This window comes from Acomys minous (genome assembly GCF_964271855.1).
Source record: "Acomys minous genome assembly, chromosome: 6".
Lineage (NCBI taxonomy): Eukaryota > Metazoa > Chordata > Mammalia > Rodentia > Muridae > Acomys > Acomys minous.
In genome coordinates, this window is record NC_140487.1 from 81,188,351 (window position 1) to 81,213,687 (window position 25,337).

General features: G+C 41.9%; 2 protein-coding genes across 2 annotated transcripts; both read right to left on the reverse strand.

The window, feature by feature from the left end:
* Positions 1-21,651: 21,651 nt before the first annotated feature.
* On the reverse strand, positions 21,652-22,881 carry LOC311599676 (oogenesin-2-like; the record flags this gene model as incomplete). Its single annotated transcript, XM_084785688.1, has 2 exons — positions 21,652-22,219; positions 22,868-22,881. The coding sequence occupies 2 exons, from the start codon at positions 22,879-22,881 to the stop codon at positions 21,652-21,654; spliced, it is 582 nt and encodes a 193-aa protein (XP_084641814.1).
* A 240-nt stretch (positions 22,882-23,121) lies between these two features.
* LOC311599677 (melanoma antigen preferentially expressed in tumors-like) lies at positions 23,122-24,556 on the reverse strand (the record flags this gene model as incomplete). Its single annotated transcript, XM_084785689.1, has 2 exons — positions 24,180-24,556; positions 23,122-23,716 (listed from the first exon to the last, which is right to left on the reverse strand). Exons 1-2 carry the CDS (start codon positions 24,506-24,508, stop codon positions 23,122-23,124), a joined length of 924 nt encoding a protein of 307 aa, XP_084641815.1. The 5' UTR covers positions 24,509-24,556.
* Positions 24,557-25,337: the final 781 nt, after the last annotated feature.

Sequence of the window (25,337 nt, forward strand, 5' to 3'; positions counted from 1 at the left end):
ACCACAAGTGTACAGTACCACAGAGGCTAGAAGAAGGCAACAGATCCCCTTGGAACTGGAGTTGGAGACTGTTGTGATCCACCAAACCCTGGTCCTCTGGAAGAGCAGCCAGTGTTCCTCATCACTGAGCCATCTCTCCATGGCCTGGATTAGTGTTTCCCTACTGTCTTGCTTTACTCTGAATCCAAGCTAATGTTCTGGCTTTAAGATCAATATTTTCAGAGCATGACAGAGTTCAGAAGATATCCTAAAATGAAAATGACATCACAACAGTCTCAATGACTATGACTTTCTCTTTCTTTTAGTGTCGGATCTGAAGCATTAAGGCTGCAGGAGGACTCACTTAACTGCACCTAAATACATCCAGTGAATTAGAAACCAAAACTGCTGCATGACTTTCTATGGTGCTTTTGTTATACGTATTTCTTCTCATTAGAAATAATAAGACTACTTGACGACTACTGGTAATTAGGGACTTAGCTACTGTTTTGCAATTAGAAAACAAAACATTTTGAGATAAAAAATCGGTTTGCTAAAATTTGAAACATTTTTCTAACAAACATTATTTGGTGAACACAATTTTATATAAGTGGCATCTTCAAATACCATTAAAATATAACTACTAGGAAATGCTGTCTGCTGCTTAAGATTAATAGGATTGTCAGGTAGAACACCCATGGCACATCTCTTTTTTGTGGAGATGTCTGCTTCAGATTGGAACATTCTCTCCCTGAAGGGAGAAGAAAGCTCTTAAAACATTTAAGACTCATGGGGCCTCTCTCCAAATTAATTGCTTAGTGGAAGGACACTCTTCTTCAGTGGTATAGTTGCCCAAAAGTTGTACATGTCCCTATATGGCACTCCTTACTCACACTTCTGTATGTTTCACCAATAAAGTTCATTGGTTCACCAAGACATCATTTCTTGGGTCCGCTGTTGTCCCCCAGGGAGCGCAGATATGGAAACATGGAATCTGATTATATTCCATCATGGATTACTGACAGAAGAATTAAACTTGCATTCTGTCCATGGATACTAGAAGTCAGAGGGTGGGTTTTTAATGAAACCTAATATAATTTCAATATAAAATGCCCTTCCCTCATGCTTCAAATTGATTGGATTATGAAGATGGTAAATGATGAAAGGCTGATCTATTGTTGTTTCATAATTTGATGATACTACTGGAAGATGGGGGAGACTACAAGGTGGAGCCTTATTGGAGGAAGTTGTTCTCTCTCTCTCTCTCTCTCTCTCTCTCTCTCTCTCTCTCTCTCTCTCTCTCTCTCTCTCTCTCTCTCTCTCATGCTTTCTGCTTTTTAATTCACAGGCCCAGAATCAATAGCACCAAACAACAATGACCAAATTCTGAAACCATCTACCAAAACCAAACCATTCATCCCTTAAATTGTTTTGTCTGGTATTTATAACAGAGATGAGAGAGGGCATATAAAGAAAAGAATAATGTACAAGAAATCACAATAACTGTCAAAGACACAGGCACTCAGTGGGAAATATTCATTCATTAAAAAAAGTACTCTAAGCCAGGCATGGTGGCACATGCCTTTGATCCCAGCACTTAGGGAAGCAGAGCCAGGCAGATCACTGTAAGTTCAAACCAGCCTGCCTAGTCTACAAAGGGAGTCCAGGACAGCCAAGGCTACACACAGAAATCCTGTCTCAAAAAAACAAAAAACAACAACAACAAAAACAAAAACAAAACAGAACAAAATGGAAAAACATACTCTAGGAAGAAAGGAAGAGGTTTAAACACACCCTCTGGTTGCCAATCCAAACTGAACACAGTAGGTAGGTGCTTGACTGTAGGGAGACATGAAGTACAGAGGAAAAATAGTGGGCACAGATCATGTAAAAGAAGCAAATAGTTCTAATGCCAGATACTTGAAAGCATAGTAGGTGTAGTGGTTTGAATGAGCTGTTTCCTATAAGTCTTGGCTATTTGAAACTTTGACTCTCAGTTGGTGGTTGTTTGGGGGAGGATGAGGAGGTATTGCTGAGCAGGAAGTGTGCTACTGGAGGTGGGCTTTGAGATTTCAAAAGACTCCTGAGTTACCTCTCTGTCTCTGTCTCTGTCTCTGTCTCTGTCTCTGTCTCTGTCTCTGTCTCTGTCTCTGTCTCTCTCTCTCTCTCTCTCTCTCTCTCTCTCTCTCTCTGCCTTCTGTTTGTGGATCAATATATGAACTGTTCCAGTGCCATGCCTGCCTACTGCCATGTTCCCCACTGTGAGGGTAATGGGCTCCAGTCCCCTTGAATCATATGTTCCAAATCAGCCCTATTCCTCTATAAATTGCCTTCATCGGGGCGTTTTATCACAGCAATAGAAAAGTAGCTAAGACAGTACAGAAAGAGGAAAACATCTTCAAAGGAGGGAAAGAACACCATGGACTCAGATTTTAATAATCCTAAATAATAGAGTTTAAGGTGAGAAGACTATTGTTCATGCAGCAAGCACACCTCAGAGAAATGTCCCTCCAGCCTGTAGCTTCCTTGCTGGTATGGTGAGGTAGATTTACCATCAAACTTTATGGCTGGGAGCGAGGATCAGAGACTACAGCATTTTTTTTTTAACATCTCAAAGTCACAATGTCCTTCCCTTGGTTAAGGAAGGGAGTTAACATAAGAGTAAATATGGGCGCAGAAAACTGTCAGTGGTTCGGACGCTGGTTGATAGATGTGAGTCTACATGTTGGGAAGTGTGGACTGTGAGGCAGACGGAAGTGGGGAGGTGCCCTCATTGAAGGAACTGGGTGGCTTTACCTCTGGGAAGATTATGGTGACTAGTGGTACAGAGATCACAAAGCGCCCACATCTCCCCTAGTCCCCTCATGGCAGTGTGCTTTGGTAGGATCACCTCTGCAACACTCAGCGGCCAGAAACTTTTGGTGGAGAAGCAGCTTCTGCTTGGGAATTTTGCACATCCATGTGCACACTACATAGTGCCTCTGGTGAGAGGGAACATCTTGCCAGGCAGCCCATGGGCTCACAGGCAGAAGCCATTTGAACATGTCTTCTTCACACTCAGCAGTGCTGGGTCAGGAGCATAGAGATCACTGGCCTGTATTTAGCCCAGCAGCACTCAAGTCTCTGCTTACACATGCTGACTGTCAAGGCAGAGCAGATGGGGCGCAGGCTCCAGACACTGCTGCTGTCTTACCTGCCTGGACCTGTGTAAGAAAATGACTACATACATTCAACCCTTGCCCCTCTCCTCTGGTGAAGTCCAAAATGGGAAGCCTGAGAAGGAAAGGAAGGCGTTCTATTGGCATCAGCAAGTGACTGGTCTTTTTGTGTTTTCTATGTGTTTTAATTTGCTTTCCCTCCCTGCTGTTTTCTACCTTCCTCCCACATACTTTCCCTCACCTTATCTTGCTTGCTTCTTCACTCCCTTCTGTTTTCTTATTAACCCTTTTTACTACTGTGTCACTAGTACCTCTTATTCACATCAATTTTTCCTTCTTTATTTCATATCTTATTGCTCGTGTGGTGGTTATTTCCAATTGTTTTTCCCTCACTATACTTACATAGCTCTTTAGTTTTGTGTTGGTGTCCTTTCTGCTGACTGTTTTTGCTTCTCTGAGCTGTAGTGGGGGCTGAGACCTCAGAAGACTACTAGGCATTAAAGAATTATCCATCCAAAGTGGGAAGAGATATCCATGCCCAGAGATGTTCACACTGTAGTACAGAAACATAAAAACTATACATAATCAAGGCAAAATGACTCCTTTTCAATAACTAAGTCTAAAGACGTCAAATTGATTCTGGTGCCAGACAGAAGTCTAATTGGAGAAAAGATCAGTGTCTTCAAAGGAGATACAAATCAACATCTGAAAAAAAGAAATAAATCCATTCAAGACTTAGATAACAATTCCCCCGTGAGAGAGTCTGAGGAAGAAAGGAAGATATGTTGACAAAGGGCTCAATAATAAAGTCTAGTAACCCAGCATCTTGCCACCAGGGAAACACCATTCAAAAGCACGTTGAAATTTTGTCTCACTCTAGTTAGAGCAGCTGTCATGAAGAAAACAAGAACCAATGTTCAGGAGGCTGTAAAGTCACAGGGAACCCTTATTACTTGCAGGTGGGAGTATAAATTCAACCAGCCATGGAAATCTGTATGGAGGTCTTTCAAGTAATTTAAAGTGGAGCTCATTCAATATAGCAACCCCAGGTGCATAAATACACACCAAGGAACGGAAGTCAGCACACTACAAAGCTATTACACATTCAGGTTTATCACAACCTTGTTTGTAACTGCCACATGGTAGACTCAGCCTAGGCACCTGATCTTGTATCAAAGCGCACATCAAAATACAAAAGAAAGTTATCGCCATGAAAATCATTATCTTGTACACGTAACACATGTTGATAAAACTCTAGATGTGTTCAATTCTTTCATTCAGAAGTTATTTTCTGGCACTTGGAATATAAGAAGACGATTATCGTTGATGACTATATTAAAATAGTGGGGTTATCTTGGGTTGAGATCGGGTGATGCACAGAAGAATGAGATAACACCCCGATGTCAGGACATGTGGGAAGTGAGAATAGTATGAGAGGAAAACGCACTATCCAAAAGAGCACAAGGTGGAAATCTCTGTGTAACAGGTGTGAAAAGGTGCTTGCACTAGAACTGTGGGTATGGACGAAAACTTTCGTGTGATGTTCTCCTAAGAGAAACTAGGACTCATTAAAGATTTAAGGTGGTGAAGGGACCCAGGTGGAGGAGGGCCAGAAGAGAGAAGGAAATACGTGACCAAATGAGGGGGAAAAAAGTAAGAGGAAAGGATGAGGACCTACCTGCTAGCCTGAGATTAGCCAGTATCGGGTGCTGTTGCTGGGAACCTCAACCCCAATCCAGGGCTGACAGATTCACAGTCCCTGTGGCTGGCCCGAGGAAGAGTGGAACTTACATAGCTGACATCTTTTGTGCACTTGGCTATTAAAATATTCTTAAATAGTGATGTCATGGATCAGAGCCATAATTGTGAGGTTGGGAACTTGCCTTTACTGTCTTAAGAAGTTGACCCCACCTCTCTTTGGCTTCTGTCTGACATTGAAGTTGCAGGCTCTGGTGTGAAGTGCATAAGGGGAAGGTGCTCCACGTTGCAGAACACAGTGATTGAGCTGCTTCTTCCAATTCTGTCTCATGGGACCATGAGCCACTGCAGTGGCCTGTAGAGTGCTTCCTAGGAGCATCATTTCCCTGATGCTTTCCAAGAAACCCTCCGCTCTTCATCGTCTAGGATCCCTGTTGTTGCTTATAGTACCTGACAGCATCATGAGCAAATGTACCTTGATCTATAAATGCATAGTTTATTTCAATAGGCATTTTATGGCCTCAGCATCACTGTGTAGCATATGGACCCCTGGTGCTTGCATTTAAATGAAGCTGATGTGTCTAAATATGATGATCCTAGAAGGAAAATAGGCCTAGCTTAGACAATAGACACTTGTTTGGGTGAATACATTACTTATATATTTGACACTTAATTTTATATTTAGTATATATTTATGTATATCTCACGTGTGTGTGTATGTATAACTCCCATGTGTGTTCCAACTACTGTTGTTTGTAGCCTCGTGTTTGGACTCATGCTAGACTTTGTGTATTGATTTTTGGTCTTATTTTCAATTCTCCATTCAAATTATTTCTCTAATTATAGTTTCCATTATTTCTATACAAAGAAATATCCCTTTACAGCCCAGGCTATGTTAATCATAGGTCCATACCTCATAGAAGCATGAGGTAGCTAGTATAAATCCAGTTGGGAGCATCTCTTAAAGAGCCAAGCACTGAATGTTCCAGCTGTTGTGTTAGGTTGATTGTATTTAGTGCATTTAAATTAAGATTGGACCATATGTTCTTCTCATAAAGTGTAGGCATAAAGCAAGGTAGAGGTTGGTTTTTGAAAAAAATGAAGATTTATTTCTAAGAGTAGAAAGTATAGATGTGATGTATAAAAAATGATAGATATCTATATATCATCCACTTAGGCAGTGTGGAAATTTAATCATTATCTACTTACAGTATTTACACTTGAGCCTGGCTTAGTGAATTCTTAATTTTATGCAGCCTTGCTATCACTTTGGCTCCCCACATACATTCCTACACACCACATGCACTGTACAGACACTGCCACAACCACCTCTAAGCTATAAGACTTGCGACATCTTGATTTAAGTCCACCTTTCAGATTTCTCTACATAGAAACCCTAGAAAAGTTTCAGTCATAGTTATCCAGGCTTTGTGCTCACTGGTTGACCTTACATGTCCTAGATGGCTCTCCTCCTCTCATTGTCCCATCAAGCCATGGGCTACTTTCTCTAGGACTTGGAAGTAATAGGCCACACCTGTTATTTGATGTATGTTGTTGAGTTTTGTCTTCTGACACATCTGAGAATAATGTCTTTCATGGTTAAGAATATTATGAAGATTGGAATAGTAGGAATAAGTCTTAGTAGGAATAAATGGAACAGAAATAAAACAATAGCCTATTAATAAGAACACATTTCATTGGAGAGATACTTCACCATAGACCAGACCCTCAGGCATTAGGGTATATAATAAGATTAAGAATTATCTCATGGAGGGCTGAAGAGATGGCTCAGTGATTAACAGCATCCTTTAATTTTCTCGTGGACTCATGTAGCTTCAGGGGATCTGATGCTATCTTCTATCTTCCACAGGTACTTGAACACATGTGCACATGTTAAAAAGAAAAGAAATATCCCATGAAAGGCACACTGCAGACATAAAAAGACCCCTTGGGCACCCCCTGGGGCAGAACAGAAATTGGTAGTCATACTTATGAAAGCAATTCCAAGACTGAGTCAGTCATTCATTTCTTTGAATCTTGAAAAAAATGTTGACATGGGACCTGGAAATCCTAAATCCTGTCTATCCCAGGACCTCAGCTCTCTTCTGCATATGTGTCTAACTAAGAAAGACATTTCATTTTGCCTACTTTAAAATGATACATTTCCCAAGGTCCATCAATGCTTTGTCATTCCTAGAATGAGGTATCTGAAGAAAGGTGCGCACACGCGCGCACACACACACACACACACACACACACACACACACACACACACATACACACACACACACACACACACACACACACACACACACACACACACACGATGGCCTGAGTAAGTCCATAAGATTTAAATTAAAGATAAACCTTGATGGAGAAAGTTGTCTCTTACAGAGGAACTTAGTGCTTACTGCAGTGTGCCATTAGGTATTAGCAAAACAAATATGAAAGTTAACACTTATCCTCCAACATACGAATGGTCAGAAATTTCTATGCAAAATTCCATTATTTTTTATTTAGAGAATGAATGTTATGTGTCCCCGACTTCAGAAACATTCCACTTTTGCAGACTATGCAGGCACCCTGCTACATGCTCAGCAAAAATTCAGTTTGCAAAGTGCTGGGTTGCTTGACAATTTCTCCAGATCTGCTGCGTGGGCGTTGAAGAGACTGCCACTCATGCTCATTATTGACAATCTTTTTTACACAAGCAAGACACAAAGCTAATGGCCATGTCACCTTCTCCCACCAATACTCAGATCAGACAAGGCCTTAGGGGGATAATGAGATCATGTCACTTCTGGTTACTACCCCTAAATGTTTGCGGAGGATGATGGGATGCTTCTGAGAGTTGGGCAGTCTAGGGATAAAACAAGGCACTGATGTTACTTAGTTAAGATTATAGCATCTCATTAACTCATTGGCTCTCTTCTTCTCAAAAAGTCACCATACCAGAAGTGAGCAGTGTCTTCAGGGCTTTTTCTCACTTAGCTATTGTAGTTAACTTAAAAGTATGGCCTCATAAATGCTTATTATTAGGTTGATTATTATTACAGCAGTATTTTCTAACCCGCTAACAATCAGTGAAAACACAGACACCTGTTATATTTCATTAGAACAAGTCTTTACCTGAGGCATGGCAGATACTAACCTACTAAACTATCTTTATCTCCCAGCTTCATGTCAGGTTACCTCCCACTCATGATTCCAGAATATTTGTTAATATTCTCCATCTCTCCATCCATGCTGATCCAGCCATGTGCTCCTTTGCCACATTAACCCATGGCACTGTTCATGTTTTTTTTCCTCCTCCATTTGATCCTTCCTTGCTCCTCCTCCTGGTCTTTCCTCCCTAAGATCCTGTCTGTCCCCAAAAGCCTATGAATCTTAGCCATGCCTATTCCATTTTCCTGCTCAGGTTTGTCAGCTTTTTATTGGTCAAACAGGAATAAGTTTTAAGCAAGGTTACACAGCAATATTTGGGGTACTACCACTTCCAGTTGTCATGTTTGTGGTCTGTGGTGTCACCACAAACCGTGTGGAAGCCTATAATCCATGCTCCTACTGACTGCAAAGAGCAAGGAAGCTACTTTTGCAGTGATATTGATGACTAAAGATGAATGACTGAGAAAGAGGGACATGGAAAGCTACTGTGATAACCCCGACTTCCACCCCAGCCATCATCCCAAACTCTATGCCCCTAAAATCAGTAGCAGCCTAAAAGGGAAGCCATCAAAGAGAACTATTAAAAGGTGTGATGTTGATGGTAAAAGCAGTGCTCCCCAATTAATGATTTCTGTGATGGGTGGAGGAGGAGAAGGATTCAGTTCTATTTAAGGAGCAAGCCACTGGGAATTTGACAATGCTCCAGTGAGTGAGTGTTGGGGTAACTTTCCTTTGCATTGTATAAAGGCGTGTCTCTGTATTGTCAGTTGTTGACTGTTGAGAGATGAGTGCTAGCAGTATTTTGGTATTGTAGTTGGTATGTCCCATCACCTGGCTTATATTTGTAAATATGTATCCTTCCACACCTGCTCAGATACTTGAATGTCAGACATCCCTCTGTGCCTAAAGGCAATCTAAAAGATGTTCTGGTGCTGTCTCTTACTCCTGATTGGTTATAATAAAGATTTGATGGCCAATATCTGGGACAGGAAGTAGATGGCAAAACTTCTGGAGGAGAGGAAGATGCAGGGAAAATAAAGCAACTACATGAGATTTGGAAACAGACACGGATGTAAACAGGAGCAGAGAGGTAAGGAGCTAGCCACGTAATGGATCTTAGTCTAGAATAGCTGAGTTCAGCTTAAAGCTGGAGACTGCCCCAGAACAATGTCTAAGCTTTAAATGGTGTAAAAGTTTCTGTGTCATTATTTATCCTGCTGGCAGGTCCATAAAAAGCACCCACTGAAGTTGACACAAATTGGACTTTTATCTTTTCTTTTAAATTTAAATTTAATTAATTATTTTTCATAAGGGGATGTCACAAAGGTGGAGGCAGACACAGAAGGACTGGGAAATGAGCATGATTAGAGTGCATGATGGGAAATTCCCAAAGAATCAATAAAAATATTACACTGAAAAAAATATCACCAGGAAGAAAGAAAAGATGTGCCTTTTTTTTTTTTTTTGCCTAACTAGGCTGCAACTACACAAAGTCAGTTTAATGAAAAGAAAAGGGAATGAGGCAAATTCTGATCATTTTCATTCTGCACTCACCTAGAAGAGGCCCTAGAAGGTCCACTTCCATCTCGGCATAACAGAAGAATCTTGGAGAAGAGAAAAGCAACATGGACAAAGTTGATAACCAGCACTGACTGAATCTGATGGAGCTCAAGTACCAAAGCTCAAGGTAGGAGGTCTTCCCACTGAACAGGGAATATCTCCTCAAAGCCAAGGAAATGACCAGAGATAACAAATAAAATTTTAGGAGAACATAACTGGGGATCTCATAGATTTGGTTCATGTAGGTATGAAGCCAAGCTGAAAGACCACCAAACACCCACCCTTCTCAAACTATGGTTCAGATGAAATAACAAGAGAATCTTATGGAAGTAACCCACCGAAGACCCGAAAAAATGAAACAAATATCCAGAGTAGCAGTACTAGATATACATAACATCATGTGATTTATATGTCATCATATGTAAACTGTAAAAAGCATCTAAAATAATGAATAAATATATTTATTTATATATGTGGATATATGTATCTATGTGGGAAAGAAGAAAACAAGGAAAAGAAAAATTTTAAATGGTGATAGAATAAATTAGCACAATATGAATTTGGCTGAGAATCTGGGCATCCTGAGAAACCAGTCGAATAAGATGACACAGGAAATGGAAGAGGTCGGAATGATCCTGTCTCTCTAAATAGCACCACCACATCATGGAAAAGCTAATGGGAGTCACCATGAGTCGGCTCTCCCTGATTCACTCAAATCACTGTTCTGAAAGAGACAGTTGAAATTGTCACCCAAATGAAGAGGAGAAAGTGAAGAATAGAGAAGAGTTTTTTGAGTATAGATGAAAGAAGGGGAAATTTATATGGAAGAATGTGAGATCCAAACAAACTTTGTGTTTTTGAAGTAGATGGTCCAAGAAGAAAATGGCAGAGCACTCCAAGGATCACTAGCAAACCCATTGTGAAGTCAAAGAACTCATCCTGAGATTGAAACAGGAGGAAAATCGATTTAGGAGTCTCTCAAAAGTCAACAACACAACAATAACAAAATGAATCCAAGGATAGGGCTTGAAACCCATAGAGGCAGTGACTGGCAAAGTTTCTACAATTCTAGGCAACTTAGAATATCATGTTAAGCCACTAGCTTTTGACTGAATGTTGACTCTCAATGTTTTGCTCTTTTTATCCATTACTATACATCGACAGAGAAAGGTTGAGTTGGCTATTACACTAATCTCAATGGGTGGAGGGAGAATTGTCAGGCATAGCAGCTGCCTATAATTATTTGTAATGAGACTAATCAAATGACAGAAAAAGTCATTATTCTAAAAATAAAGTCCACAGAGTGTAAAATAATTTTTTCTAAATTACTTTTATCTTTATAAGTAAACTAATAGCTATTATTTATAGTATACTTGAAAGTATCCAGTTCTTGCCTCTGCTTGCTTCGCATGAATCATTCATCTAGTTAATAACAGAAGATCTCACTTTCTTAACTTCTCAAATTACTTAACCAATCAAACAAGTCGTTATTACTATCCTCATTTTATAAAAGAATGTATTAATTTTCTATTGCTATAACAAAATACTGGATGTTGGGTACTTGCTATAGAAAAGGAGTTCACTTAGCTTACAACTCTGGATCTGTCCCAGTGGTCGAGCATGTGTGGAAAGTACTACTTGAAAAAACGTGAAAAAGAGGCCAGAGAGGAGCCAGAGTCTCTCTTTAAAAAAATCTGGTTTTGTGAAACTGAAATCAGCAAAGTCCCTGAAATAGGCATGAATCCACTCACAAGTGTGGAGTCCAGTGGCCCTAACGACCTCCCTTTTAAGGTTGCAGTTCCGTTTCTTTTCCATTTAAAGGAAAAAATAAATACAAACAAAGTACAACCCCCCCACACACACACTCACACACACACCAGTAAAAGCAAGGTCTCAGCACTACACCAGATTTTGTTGAAAGGGAGAGATAGAACAAGAGCCAGAGACTGACTCTATGAGACAGGTCCCCCTAGATGGGAGGGTGTCATAGACTGATCAAAAAGTGTCCTTCCCTTCCCTTCCCTTCCCTTCCCTTCCCTTCCCTTCCCTTCCCTTCCCTTCCCTTTCTTTCTTACTTACTTTCTTTCTTTCTTTCTTTCTTTCTTTCTTTCTTTCTTTCTGTTTAGAGAGAGGACATGTTCCCTTTCTCCCTTTGGAATTGGCTCATTCCATTGGGGTACCGCAGGAGATTGGATAACTCAGTGACAGGGAAGCTCATTGGTTCCCCACACAGGCACTTTTCCTTGGGAAATATGAAAAATCCCACCCCTCAACAGCCATCTCCATGGAGTTGGGAGGAAGCCCACTGAGGCTTTTCTGAGAGAAGCCGAACCAGGAAGCCAGCCATCTTAAGTGTTGTTGTACACCAGTCTACCTAGAGCCTTTTTCCTCTCCATGCGCATGCCAGGAATCTGTCTCACTCCTGGATCCTTAAAGCCATGCAAATCATAGGTAAGAGTTACATGGAGCAAGTGGTTTGGCCAGATGCACGGGAACTTGTGACTTGAGGCACCCGGACTCTCAATTGCACAATGTGCCGAGACATTTAGTCAGTGGGAAGGTGCTGCCAATGGATAACTGTCTCAGTAGTCTCCAGTCTGGACCTAGAGCAGGCATCACAGACAATGGGATTTAGAAGTAGTTTCATGTTTTCTGTTGTTCGATTAAAAAGAAGAAAGTAACACCAAAAGATGCAATTTATAAAAAAAGGGTATGTATTTTTTCAGTGTCATATTGTTTGGTATCTTAATGGAGACTACTTTGGGCAGAATGTTAATACAGAACATAATACAAAGATGACATCCATCCCTTGTTTCAAAAGAGAAAATAATGACTTTTTCTTCAGGATTCATCAAAGTGATGTGGAAATAAGAGAACGCTGACCTCACAGAAGCAGAACTGTCCAGTCCCTTTAATCACAACAAAAGGAGGGCAGCAATCTCTCAGCAGGAGTGGAGACTCCATGGTGAGGCAGTGGGGTTGAGGCTTTATAGGGCAGACAGGGCACTCTGGGTTAAACATGTCCATCTGCAGGTCTGTTACCCTTGCAACCTTGCAGTGGTACATACTGAAGAGGTTGGTATGTTGTTCATCTTACCACAAGCTTCCTGGGCCTAACATCCTGCAGAATCTGTTAGCATCTTTCTGGTCTGGAGTTTCCCAGCCTACCTGAGGCTTTTAGATCACTAACCCTTCAGACCCCCTTCCCCCTTAACCTGCTTTTAATTACAAAGAAGACATCAGCACTGTCTCCCTCATATGACTGCATAGACTGTTTAGCATTTTAAAGTAATAATAATATTTGGACACAAAGGATGTCCACAAGCCTTGGGGGGGGGAGATGACAGCCACCCCCCTTTTTTAAGCTTCTGAATGGTGTTTCTACAGTAGCTGAGTCACTGGACAGGAAGGAGGGCAAATGGGGTTTACTAACACATCAGTACAGGAAGAGGGAGAAAAACACAGGAACAGGAAGCCAGCCTTCAGAAGATGTATTATGATAGAGTGCTTATTAAATAAACCTGAGTTCAAACATATCTCATCCTGGAAAATTAAGTTACAGCATGCAGCCGTGATGTGCTTGCTATTTCCAAACCAGTTCTTGCCTAGCTTTCTGAAGCTTTCCAGATAATGCCAGTTAGGTACTTCCACTGCCGCAAGAACCCCAGCCCCAGGTTTCCTATGTACTGCTCAAAACCTTTATTATTTAACAAATGTTTGTTATGTTCCTACCATGTATGGGATACTGAATTAAGCTTGAAACCGTTAATGTATTCCACCAGTTGCACAGCCCATTGGAATTTGGATACCCAGATATTTCTGACACTGATGACTAATCAGGGCTTTGGGGGAAACAGAGGGGCAGACTGGTTTGACCTGCTGGACTGTGCTATTGTATTCTTTCTTTCTTCTTGTCCCTCTTGGCTCTCCCTCTTGTTCTTTCTCTTATTATCTCCTCTCTTTCCTCTCTGCAAGTTGACATTTTATTTAAAGCTACAGTGTCCTGAAGTATATAACTCTTGTCACAAGGAACACCTGGCTTCTATCCTTACAGATAGGCTGCAGGAGAGCCAAATAGCTTTAGCAGGATGTTGGCTTTGAGGTTGGTTGTTATGGCTAGTTTATTGTCCTAAGCTACCCCTGTAGGGTCTACTGTAGAACCTGGTAAGAGGTAGAAGAGGGTACAATGCTGTGGATACATTATCCCATTCATGCGTTTCTGTAAGCCATTGACAAGAACTATTTAAATGTATGCATTGTCATTTGAAAGCAACTAAATTTTCAACTAAAAGAGGGTAAAGCACATGATCTTAGAAATATCTGAGGATAGAGAAATAAAGTAGTCAAAATAATGTTTTAGTGGGTTACATGGCTTCCACCATTCATTAGGATATGGCTGTAATGTCGTTTTCTGCTTCACATTTTTCTGACCCCAAAGACTGTTCTCCCTTGTTTATCTTCATCCAGTATACCTGTATTGCTCTCACAGTTGCCACAGTAGTAATTAATTCCCTATCTGATTAACAGCCTCTCTCATTCGGGTGATGTTGTTGTACCCTTCAAGAGGCAGAGTCTAGAGTCTCACGTGTCTCACATACAATAAGAACTCAATAGATTCTGCTAGATAAAAGGAATTAAAGAGGATGCATTTAGGTAGCCTACTTCCTGCTGTGCGTGCCCTTGTGCATCTGTCTTCAGCAGTCTCCCCTGGGTTCTACTGCTTTGCTTCTGCAGCCTGGAGAATGGATTAAGCAACCAGGGAAATCCCCTACTTATTTTCACTTTCCTCAGTGATGGATACATTATCCCTCCAAGTTTCTCTTCCTTGGATAGTTTCCCTATGACACACTTCATAGTTCTATACCTAAATTTATACTTGTCCTCATAGTAGGACAAGTATAGATAAATCTTTATATTAATCTCCTGGAACATCATGGAAGAGGGTACAGAAAGAATGTCAGAGACAGAAAGGAGGGAGAAGGGTTGTATAAGGCTATCTTTTGTGCATGGTACAGCCAATATAACCATGGTGCTACTGTAGCAGCAACAGCAGTAGCAACAGCAGCAGCAAAAGCAGCATCAGCAGCAGCAGCCGTAGCAGCAGCAGCAGCAGCAGCAGCAGCAGCAGCAGTGGCGGCAGCCTTAGCAACAGCGGCAGCCATAGCAGCAACAGCAGCAGCCGTAGCAGCAACAGCAGCAGCAGCAGCATCGGCAGCAGTAGCAGCAACAGCAGCAGCGGCAGCGGCAGAAGCAGCAGCAGCAACAGCAATAGCAGCAGCAGCAGTAGCAGCAACAGCTGCAGCCATAGCAGCAACAGCAGCGGCAGCAGTAGCAGCAGCAGTAGCAGCAGCAGTGGCAGCCGTAGCAGCAACAGCAGCGGCAGCAGTAGCAGCAGCAGTAGCAGCAGCGGCGGCGGCAGTAGCAGCAGCGGCAGCAGCAGCAGCAGCAACAGCAGCAGCAGCAGTAGCTGCAGCAACAGCAGTAGCAGCAGCAGCGGCAGCAGTAGCAACAACAGGTACTTGCTACTTGAGTCCATTTGCTTGGAAAATCTTTTTCCAGACCTTTCTTTTCAGGTAATGTCTCTCTTTGTTGTTGAGATATGTTTCTTAAATGCGGCCGATGGATCTCGTTTTTGCATCCATTTTGCTAGCCTCTGTCTTTTTACTGGGGAGTTGAGGCTATTGATGATGAGAGATATTAGTGACCAATAGTTATTGGATCCTTTTTTTGTAGAAGTAGTGGTGATTGTGTGGCAGTGTCTGTTTCGGTTTCGGTGGTGGGAGATTATCTTGGGTGTGGTTGACCACATAGTAATGAAGTTTTCCTTCTACTATCTTCTGTAGAGCTGGGTTGGTGTTTAGATATTGTTTAAATTTGGTTTTGCCATGGGATGTATTGTTTTCTCCATCTATGGTGATTGAAAATTTTGCTGGATATAGTAGTCTGGGTTGGCATCTGTGATTTCTTAGTATTTGGATGGCCTCAGCAGAGGCACTTCTGGCTTTCATGGTCTCTGTTGAAAAGTCAGGTGTAATTCTGATGGGTCTGCCTTCATATGTTATGTGGTTCTTTTCCATCGATGCTTTTAATATCTTTTCTTTGTTCTATAGATTTAGTGTTTTGGTTATGATGTGGCAGGATCAAACTATTTTCTGGTCTAGTCCATTTAGTGTTCTCTAAGCCTCTCATATATTCAAGGGTATCTCTTTCTTTAGGTTAGGGAAATTTTTGTCTATGATTTTCTTGAGAACATTTTCTTGTCCGTGGGACTTCGCATCCTCCTTTTCATCTACCCTTCCAATACCAAGGATATGCCTTCTCATGCTTTCCTTGATTGCTTGGGTGCTTTGTGTCATTAATTTTTCTGTTTTAATATATTCTTTGGGAGATATTTCAATTTCTTCTATTGTATCTTCAGCCTCTGAGATTCTCTCCTCCATATATTAGTTTCTGTTAGTTATAATTGTCCATTTGATTCCTGCTTCCTTCTTTAATTGTTCCATTTTGAGGGTTTTCTGAATTTGAGATTCTAGAAAGGTGTCTTTTTCCATTTTCCTGTCTTAAACTATTTACCTCATCTCCTTTGCCAGTTTGATTGTGATTTCTTGTTCTTCCTGGATGGCCTCTATTCATTTGTTTGTATTTTCCTGAAATTCTTGGAAGGATCTATTCATTTCCTCTTTATAATTCCCAAATAACTGTTTAAGAATAGTTTAAGGTTATTTTCCTGAGATTCAGCTGCATTGGGGTATTTATTGATGTCTGGGCTTTCTGTTGGAGCCATGCTCTCTTCATTTTTGTTATTTGTCTTCTTACCCTTTCCTTTAGGCATCTGTTAAGAGCTTGGCATTTCTAAGCTGGCAGTCACAGGGGTGAGTACATTTCAAAGACAGCTGCTTCATATACTGGATTTGCAGACACTGTCTTCCTTGATTATAATAGTCCAAGCTCTGCCACCTAGGATCTGTGATTTCATAGGGTTCCTCAGGATATTTGTTAACCTCAGGAGAATCAGCCACAAAGTAGAACAGTGGCTTGTATGTCACAATGCTGTGTTGCTCCCACTGTGTTGATCCTTTGTTCCTCATGAGTCTACCCTGCTCCAGTACTCAAAAAAGTTCTGTGTGCTTGGAGCTTGTGGTTCCCAACCCCAGGGAAGACCTGCTATGTTGGCAGTGGAAGCAGGAGTAGAGTGGGGGTGGGGCTTCTTTTCATTCTCCCCACTTCTTTCGTCTGTGAATTCCCCAAGTCTGTGGTCCATTTGCTCAGCTGTTTTCCTGTTCTGTGACACGGCAGTGGATCCCCTATTCCCCAGGGTGTCCAAGTTTTTTCCCATATTCGGAAGAGTATAAGGTTCAAAACTTGTGCCTTTCAAACTGGGAGTTGTCCAGTTGGAATGAAGGGGCATCTTGGATTTCCTGCTTTGTTTCCTTCAGTCTGTTTCCCAGCCTTTGCTACTCTGCCTTCTACATAGTGTCCATACATTGCACTGCCATTTTGTCCCGCCCTGTAATGCCCACTTATAAGTGAGTGTATACTATGCATGTCTTTCTGGGTCTAGGTCACCTTACTCAGGATTATCTTTTCTAATTCCATCCATTTGCCTGCAGATTTCAAGATTCCCCTGTTTTTAATAGCTGAACAGTATTCCATTGTGTAAATGCACCATTTCTTTATCTAATCTTTGGTTGAAGGAAATCTAGATTGTTTCTAGATTCTGGCTATTGCAAATAAGGATGCTATGAACACAGTTTAGCAGAATCCTTGTTGTATGGTAGAACATCTTTTGGGAGTATTCTGAGTAGTGGTATGGCTGAATCTTGAGTCAGCACTATTCTCAATTTTCTGAGAAAATGCCAGATTGATTTCCAAAGTGGTAATACAAGTTTGCATACCCATCAGCATTGGAGGAGTGTTCCCTCTTCCCTATATCCTCACCAGCAGGTGGTGTCACTTGAATTTATTATTTTGCCATTCTAAAAGGTGTAAGATAGAATCTCAGAGTCATTTTGATTTGCATTGCCATGACAACTAGGGATGCTGAGCATTTCTTAAAGTGTTTCTTGGATAAATAGACATGCAGTTAGACCAGCACCATTTCCTGAAGAGGCTCTTTTTTTCTATTTTGTGGACTTTGACACTGGTGTTTTATAGCTCACAGTTCCTTCCAAGACACAGACTGCAGATGCTGTGTACCCCAACAGGACTGAGGCTAGACTTTGGAGCTTGAGCCATGCCTGTGCGAACATGGGACCTTTCCTTGATTTGGCCACGTGATCTCAAGTCAGATCCACTTTTGTTCCAGTGTGTGGAGACTCCTCTGGTCTAAAAGACCCAGACACTCATGTGTTATAGCTGACAGCATCTGACACAGAGCTAAGATGCTGTGTTACCTACCCACTAGGTGTGTGACTAGCTAGACCTTTGAGGCAATACTTGTGCCTGTGTGGACCCAGTAACTTTATGTTGATTAGCAAAGTGACCTGAGATCTGATACACTTGTGTTCCAGACTGTGAAGTGTTCTCTGGGCTATAAAATCCAGACACTGGCATTTGTAGTCTCCAGTTCCATCTAAAAACCAGGGTGAGGTGGTGTGTGCATGAAAGTGAGTGGCTTGACTTTGGTCATTGCAGGGACTTTTCTGTGGATTAGTTGGGTGGCACAATGTCAGACCATCATGTTCTCCACACCATTTGGAACCCTCTCACCTAGAAATTACTGGCAATGGTGTTTTGTACTTCTCAATTTGGTCCCTAGGTAGCTGTGCAGTCACTGCTGTAATGCTGATCATACACGGTATGTGTTTGGCACCACCATTTTGGTTCCTGCTGTCATGGCCTTTAAAAAAACTAATTGTTATTGCATGCATATATGTTCATGTGTACATATTCCTAAATATAATCTGTCCCGACTGTATAATGATACTTACATTGTAGTAGTATGACATGTTTGAAGGTTTTTGCATAACTCTAGCCCCTCAGCTGAGGCCTACTTTAGTTCTTAGGATAACTGTTGCTCTTCTGTTAACACCTACTTTCACTTTTAGCATAACAGGAGCCATTTTGTCTTTAATTGTCCATTTTGATCACTGGATGAAATTCACAGGACCTACCTGCCCTATAGACGGATGGCAATTTCTTATACTTCAGTACTTGTTGCTTAGAATGAGAGAAAAGATCATAAATGTATGTTTTGCTTGAGTTAAAGATAAATATATATTCTCTTAAAATTAAACCACAACACCCTGTTATGATCCTTTTTCCCAGAAAGCTGGACCTGTCCTCCCACCCCCTGCCAAGACCTCCCCTATCACAAATATTAGTTTAAATGATTTTGTCTAGCTACCTAGATACAAGGTTCTTGAAACAAAAATGAAGTCTTCTTGCTTAGAGTAATATGATGTACCTGGAGTAGAAATGATATTTTTTCTGCTAGGTTGCAGATTTTTCCCTTTAAAAACTCACTTTGAAAATGGATGTGTTGGCACATGCCTATAATCCCAGTGCTCAGGAGGTAGAGATATGCAGGTCTCTATGAATTTGAGGCCAGTCTGGTCTACAGAGTGAATCCAGGGCAGCAAGGACTCTTACAGAGAGAAACCTAGTCTCAAAAAACAAAAACAAAAACAAAAACAAAAAATGTCAGTGTTACAGTTTGGCTGCCCAGCACAGGCTGAGTCCATGGACAGTCAGGCTTTGTTCTGCATTCAATAAACTTCTATCAGTGTGGTGTTTGGGTGGTCAGTATGGGGCTAGTCCTGAACCCCAGTGGTGGTCAGAATTAAAAATGGCCTCCATAGACTCATAGGCAATGGCATTGTTCAAGATGTGGCCATATTGAAGGAAATATTTAACTGAGGGTTAGTGACTCACTGTCTCTTCCTGCAGCTTGTAGAGCCACATGTAGAACTCTCAGCCCATTCTCCAAAATCATGTCTGCCTGTATGTCACCAAACTTCATGCCATGAGGATAATGGACTAGAACTCTGAACTATAAGCCAGCGCCAATTAACAGTTTTCCTTTATAACTGTTGCTGTGGTCCTGGTACCTGTCAATATCAACAAAACCCTAACTAAGACATATTTTCAGAGATGACAATCCAGGATAACCTACGATCACAAATGTGCTTAATCCTTTAACAACCTGCAGGATTCCTAACAACAATCTATAAATATTTGCCCTTATACATGCAGATTACCTGTAGCCTTTACCCCACATCAAGGAAACTTCTCCTTGCAACAGGCAAAAACCACTTTGGAAAAAAACAACCTGTAAATATGTAATACGGTGGGCCTCAGTGCCAATGGGTAAATCTATAAAACATTCCCACACAAAAGGCTCAGGAAACATTGCTGAAGAGAGCTGTGGAAAGTTGATTGTAAGATCTTGAGGATCAATGAGTTTGTGGTGCTATTGCATCTCCTAGTAATCTGAGAAGCTATACCCATGAAGTCTGACAAATATGATTGGACTAACAGAAGCTGAACAAGGATGACACCAGTGAACATGCCAAACAGAACAGAAAATGCCAGCAGATCTGGACAAAGAACCATGGGTGACTGTGAAAACCTGGGAAGAGAAGAGGCTTTCCCCAGAAGAAAGCACACCAACTGCTGTTCAGTGCGAAACAGTATTTTTAAGTACCCCACCCCAATTTTAGATGTATTTATTTTAATTTATATGTCTAAACTGTTGAGCCTTCTTGTCATCCCCGAAGGTGCCGTATTTTGAGGTAGAAAACAAACCAGTGGCCCAGGTACTCGATAGGCTGGAAAGAGAGGATGCATTGGCCCTATGTGCTGGGTACCATCTGGACAGTGTGTGTACAAAGTGCAGAGCAGAGCTGGGAGCTACTGATGCAGGTTACAGGGATGAGGAAACAGAATCATGACTTGAAGATGGACCCATCATGGAAACAGACGATACAGGCCATGAATCCCCTGACAGGGAATATCAGTGCTGCACTCACTCCATTGTCTTGAAGAACACCTGAGAACATGGAGATTAGGGTTTCCAGGAATTCTCAAGGCATGAAGAAACTGATTTTAGTATTTCTACCTGTCTGCAGATGAATTAATCTAGAAAAGGGTCAGACTGTCAGAGAATGGATATGGTATGCATTCTACCTCTGTGAATAAATTGGGTTCGGGGGGCCACAAATACACGGTTGATGCTCTATGGTCACATTAAGTCTTAGGGTAGCCCATCTTTGTGAGCCTCTGTGCCCATACTGCATCACTACCTAGAAATAGTTCTGTCCACAGGGTGATTTTCAAGAGCCCTTTGCAATTTGTAGGTTGTACAGAGTTAACAGGAATCAAAATGATGTGAGAACATTGGAAATTTATAGGGAGGTCTATGAAAAGAGAGAGTAATTAAAATTGTTTTATTGCTGCATGATACAGTGACAAAGACAGCTCACAAATGAACAATTAACAACCAGGTCTCAGGTCAGTCAATTCTCTAGGAAAGAATTTCTGCTAGAGCCTTCTTAAAAATATGCACAGCACCTTCTATATGAAATGTAAAAACCCTGCCATTCTCTAACAAGTCTTCACAGGGCAGCAGGTCTGCACTGTTCAGTTCAGTTTGACAATTCTTTTCACATGTCCCACAAAATGCCCAAGCAGTGGGATGTAATGAGGAGAAGACAATGCCATAAATTACTTCAGTGCATTTTGATACCAACAGGTCTTAGATCATAATTTCCCTGATCATACATCAAGAGGTCACAAGATGTCCTGACTGTAAACATAAAACTGAGGTCAATGACTGAGTAGCACAACAGAGGAGAGCATTCAGGTTCATAGACTGACCATGTATTTACAGCACAGTGAAGCCACTGGTGAACCTGTCCTATTAGAGGTGCATTTAGAAGTGCAGAATTATCTTTCTGAATCCACAGGACACCTGTCCCCATTGTTCCACTACTCTCCATATCATGACAGCTTCCGTGTACTGAGTGTGTCAAACAGCATTTTGATTCCAATGCACCAAACTGTGTCTTAAGCCACATGATCTGCAACTCTTTGATGAATGTTTTCCCACTTGACTTTGACATTTGAGCATTCAGAAGCAAGATTCTAGTGTTTACTGCCAACACTGACATAGTTTGGTCTTCAAGTCATAGACACAGCGCTGGCAACATTCAAGGCATATGACTGTAGCAAATGTGATTGTCTTCGGCTGCCTTTTGACCACAATTATTTCCAGAAGCTCAGGACACAATTGGGAAATTTTGTTCACAAGGATATAATGCAGCTGATCATAGCACTCTAGAGGGGCAGGGTAGAGCTCTACAGTCAGCTTGTTTAGATTGGCCATGCAGTAAAGAAGGTCCTTCAGTGCAGCCATGGAGAAGTTATTGTCATAGAAATTGACCCTGGTGAGCTGGGAGCACTGGCTCAGGGCAGGCAGGAGGACTCTGAGGTGAGAGTCATTCAGGTTGCTGTGCTGTAACTCCAGGGTCTTCAAAGTATCTGCTACACTCTTTAGGAGAAGTTGGAGACCTGTGGGATGTAACCTGGTTAACACTCTTTCACTGAGATTCAGCTGTTTCAGTTGACGGAGGCTCTGACTCACTGACAAGTGTTTCAAGACTGACTCTGAGAGATGGCAGCGAGTAATAGTCAAGGATTCCAATGGAGTCTTCAGGTATCTAGGGAAAGATCAAAAATTAATTCTGACTCATGTTGTTAGAGGATATTACTAAGGTTGACACTGAAGGGGGAACCACATATGCCAAGTCTATCTACATTTACACTGACTGTCATCACCGAGGTACAGACTGAAGGTGTGTGCTCATATCACTATCCCTGAGGCATAGCACTATCAGGTGGGACGGTCTCAGAACATAGATCTGCAACCACCTATCCTCACTCGGTCAGACAGAGGACTAGAGCATTCCACATCATGCCAGGGGACCATACCCAGAAAGGATTATCACAGAAAGGTTCTGACAACCTCGTGGCATATGTTCAACACATTTCATCCTTATCTTTGCTATCTAGGACAACCAATGTCCCTGATTTCAGTTCTCCACCTTAAATCAGATGAAACTGCACCCCAAAGTCATCAGTTCCCAACTATTAAGTCCTACCCTCTATTCAAATCATTCTTCTCTAAAAGGAAATTAGAGGCTGAGAGGCATCAGCAGAGGAACAAACTGGTTTCTGATCACAGACATTTGTGTAGAGAACTCGACTAGGTACCACAGCTGTGGGCCTTCTCCAGCTTAGGTCCCTAGCCTATTCCCTTCTATAATCTTAGACAAGATCCCAAAGTGGAATATCCAAAGGACACTCACTGCATCTGATCCATCGTTGTAGTTGCTATACTTGCCATGCAGTTCTCTGCATTTCCTACTCCAGCTCAAACTCTGCTTAATGAATGGGAACTGAACAAATGCCCTCAGTTCAGAAGGAAACAATGCACACTGAGATACTTTCATGACTCACAAGCTGTAGAATCCACTGTGGCTGCCACCCCAGAGGTGCACACTAATGCTAAAGGTAGAGGCAAAATTTTGCTGATGTAGCAGAAAGGGCTCACCATCATTCCTTACCTGCAAAACTGTTTTACATCGTCAGTGGAAAGGTAGATCCCACTCATGGAGAGATGCTGGAGACAGTTCAATTTGGAGAACTGAGCAAAGAACGTGGAGGCATAATTCTTCTCTCTGTCTGCCAATGTATTTACAACCCAGTGTGAGTTCAAGTAGATGTGACTTAAATGGAATTTACGGAGATTAATCATCTGGCCAAGGAAAGGTGCAAAGTGACCCATGAAGGACAGGACCTGGTTTGTATATAGTTCCAATTCCTCAATGTAGTGTGGCTTGAAAATGTCCAAGACATCCCTGATGATTTCCACAGGAAAAGCACATATCTTCATTTTCAGACAGTGTAGATGTACAGAGCCCTTTCTCTGCTGGGCCCACTGCAACAAGTACATTTGGTGTTCTTTCAGCTGCAAGTAGAGGCTGAGGTCAGTAACCACCTTCAAACGTTGCCTCCGGGCATATCTATGAATGCGATTTGCTACTTGCTTCTCCCTCACAGTCTCTGCTGAGCAGGATCCATCCTCTTCTCCAGCCCACACATCCCAGAAATCCTGGTGCACATTCCGTAAGTCAAGCACTTGAAGCTTGCACCTTCTGTGAGGGGATAAGAAAGAGTTGCACAATGTAAACCAGGACCAACATGGAGGCAGCTTGTACCCCACTTTTCTAATGTCAGTTCCAATGTAGAACCCCATACAGGCCAGGAAAGCACTCTTTGCCTGAGCTACATCTGGAGGCATGTCCTGCATGCCTCCATTCAGTGTCTGTGGACTTGTCTTTTACACATGGAATGTGTCTGGACTTGTCATTTCCACATCTAGTGTCTGTAGGAGAGTCAGGGAAAAGCTTCTCCTACTAGGGCTACATCTGGTCTAAGGTGTCCTCTATTGCTGACTGTCATTTATAACAGCTCTCAACTAGAGTAATAGTTCCACAGACCTCCAAGCCAAGGACATCACCATCCTCTGTACAGTTTGACACCTTTCCCTCCTGACCTCACCTGTTTCTTACCACTAGCCCAGTGATTTCCCTTCTAGCCTCCTTGGGCCTTGCTTACCTGGGATGAGTCTTCTGCATCAACAGAATGTCTATGCCATCCAGCACAGCTTGCAAGGTCTCCACTTCAGGGGTCTTCATCAGTACCCCCACAGGAAGGCAGGGAAAAGGCCAGGCTGCCACCATTGTCTTCAATATCTTTGTGTGTCTGCCATGGAAGGCCAGCTTGAACAGTGGAGGGAAGAGTTCAATGGGCAGGTACTTGAGAGCAGAGATGGAAAAGGCATCATTCCTCAGGAGGCACTGCATGGCCAACCTCACGAGTGTGGGAGGGTTGTACATGCTCATCCTAATGGATAGATATTCTGACAGAGGGACCTGTTGAAGCATTTAGGAGACACAGTTTCAGGCTAAGATCTGGAAATTCTTCTTTGTCAATATCACAGGAACTAGAGTGTTAGACTCCATCTATACATCAGACTGTCCAATCATCCAGTCTGGTGATCCCAAAGCCAAACATTCATAACTCTCATCATATTGGTTCTCTTGTAAGCCAGTACATAGGCACAAAAATGCCCATGTTCCTACCAGGTACCCAGCCCTGCTCCTCTGGATCTCATGCCTGGTCAGAAGGGTTATCAGAAACATACAGTTTTACCAGACTCTTCTTGTTACAGGAAAAGATACTGAACAAATTTCCAGGCCCTCAAGAATGCACACTGTGACATGACATGACAATCATACACTTATCATGCTTTGTCCTTTCAGTCGAACCATCCTGGGAAGGACCAAGGAGAATATGTGAGACACCTGACAGCATGCACCATCCTTTGTGCCCTTGGAGCCCAGTGAAGGGGCACTGGGTTACATTTTATTAATTTGAAGAATGCTGTAAAAGCTCCACAAATTCATAGCCACCTGGCTACACACTTAGACCATGGGTGAAATGAAAATGTCAGAGAGACATGCAACTTTCTCAAAAGCATCTGAAAACCCAGTTATGAAATGAGAGCACCTGCAAAAAGTGTGTCTTAGATGAGAATCCAAGTGTCCAGAAGCTACAAGGAAGAGAATCCCCCATGTTGATGTGATCAAGGAAAAAAGAAGTGAGAAAACTCTTCATCAATATTCTTAAGTTTTTGTTTACACATTTACACATGGTATTACCTGCAAAGAGGTCTGGAGTAGAATTGTCTATGCTTCCAAAGGTGAAGGAATC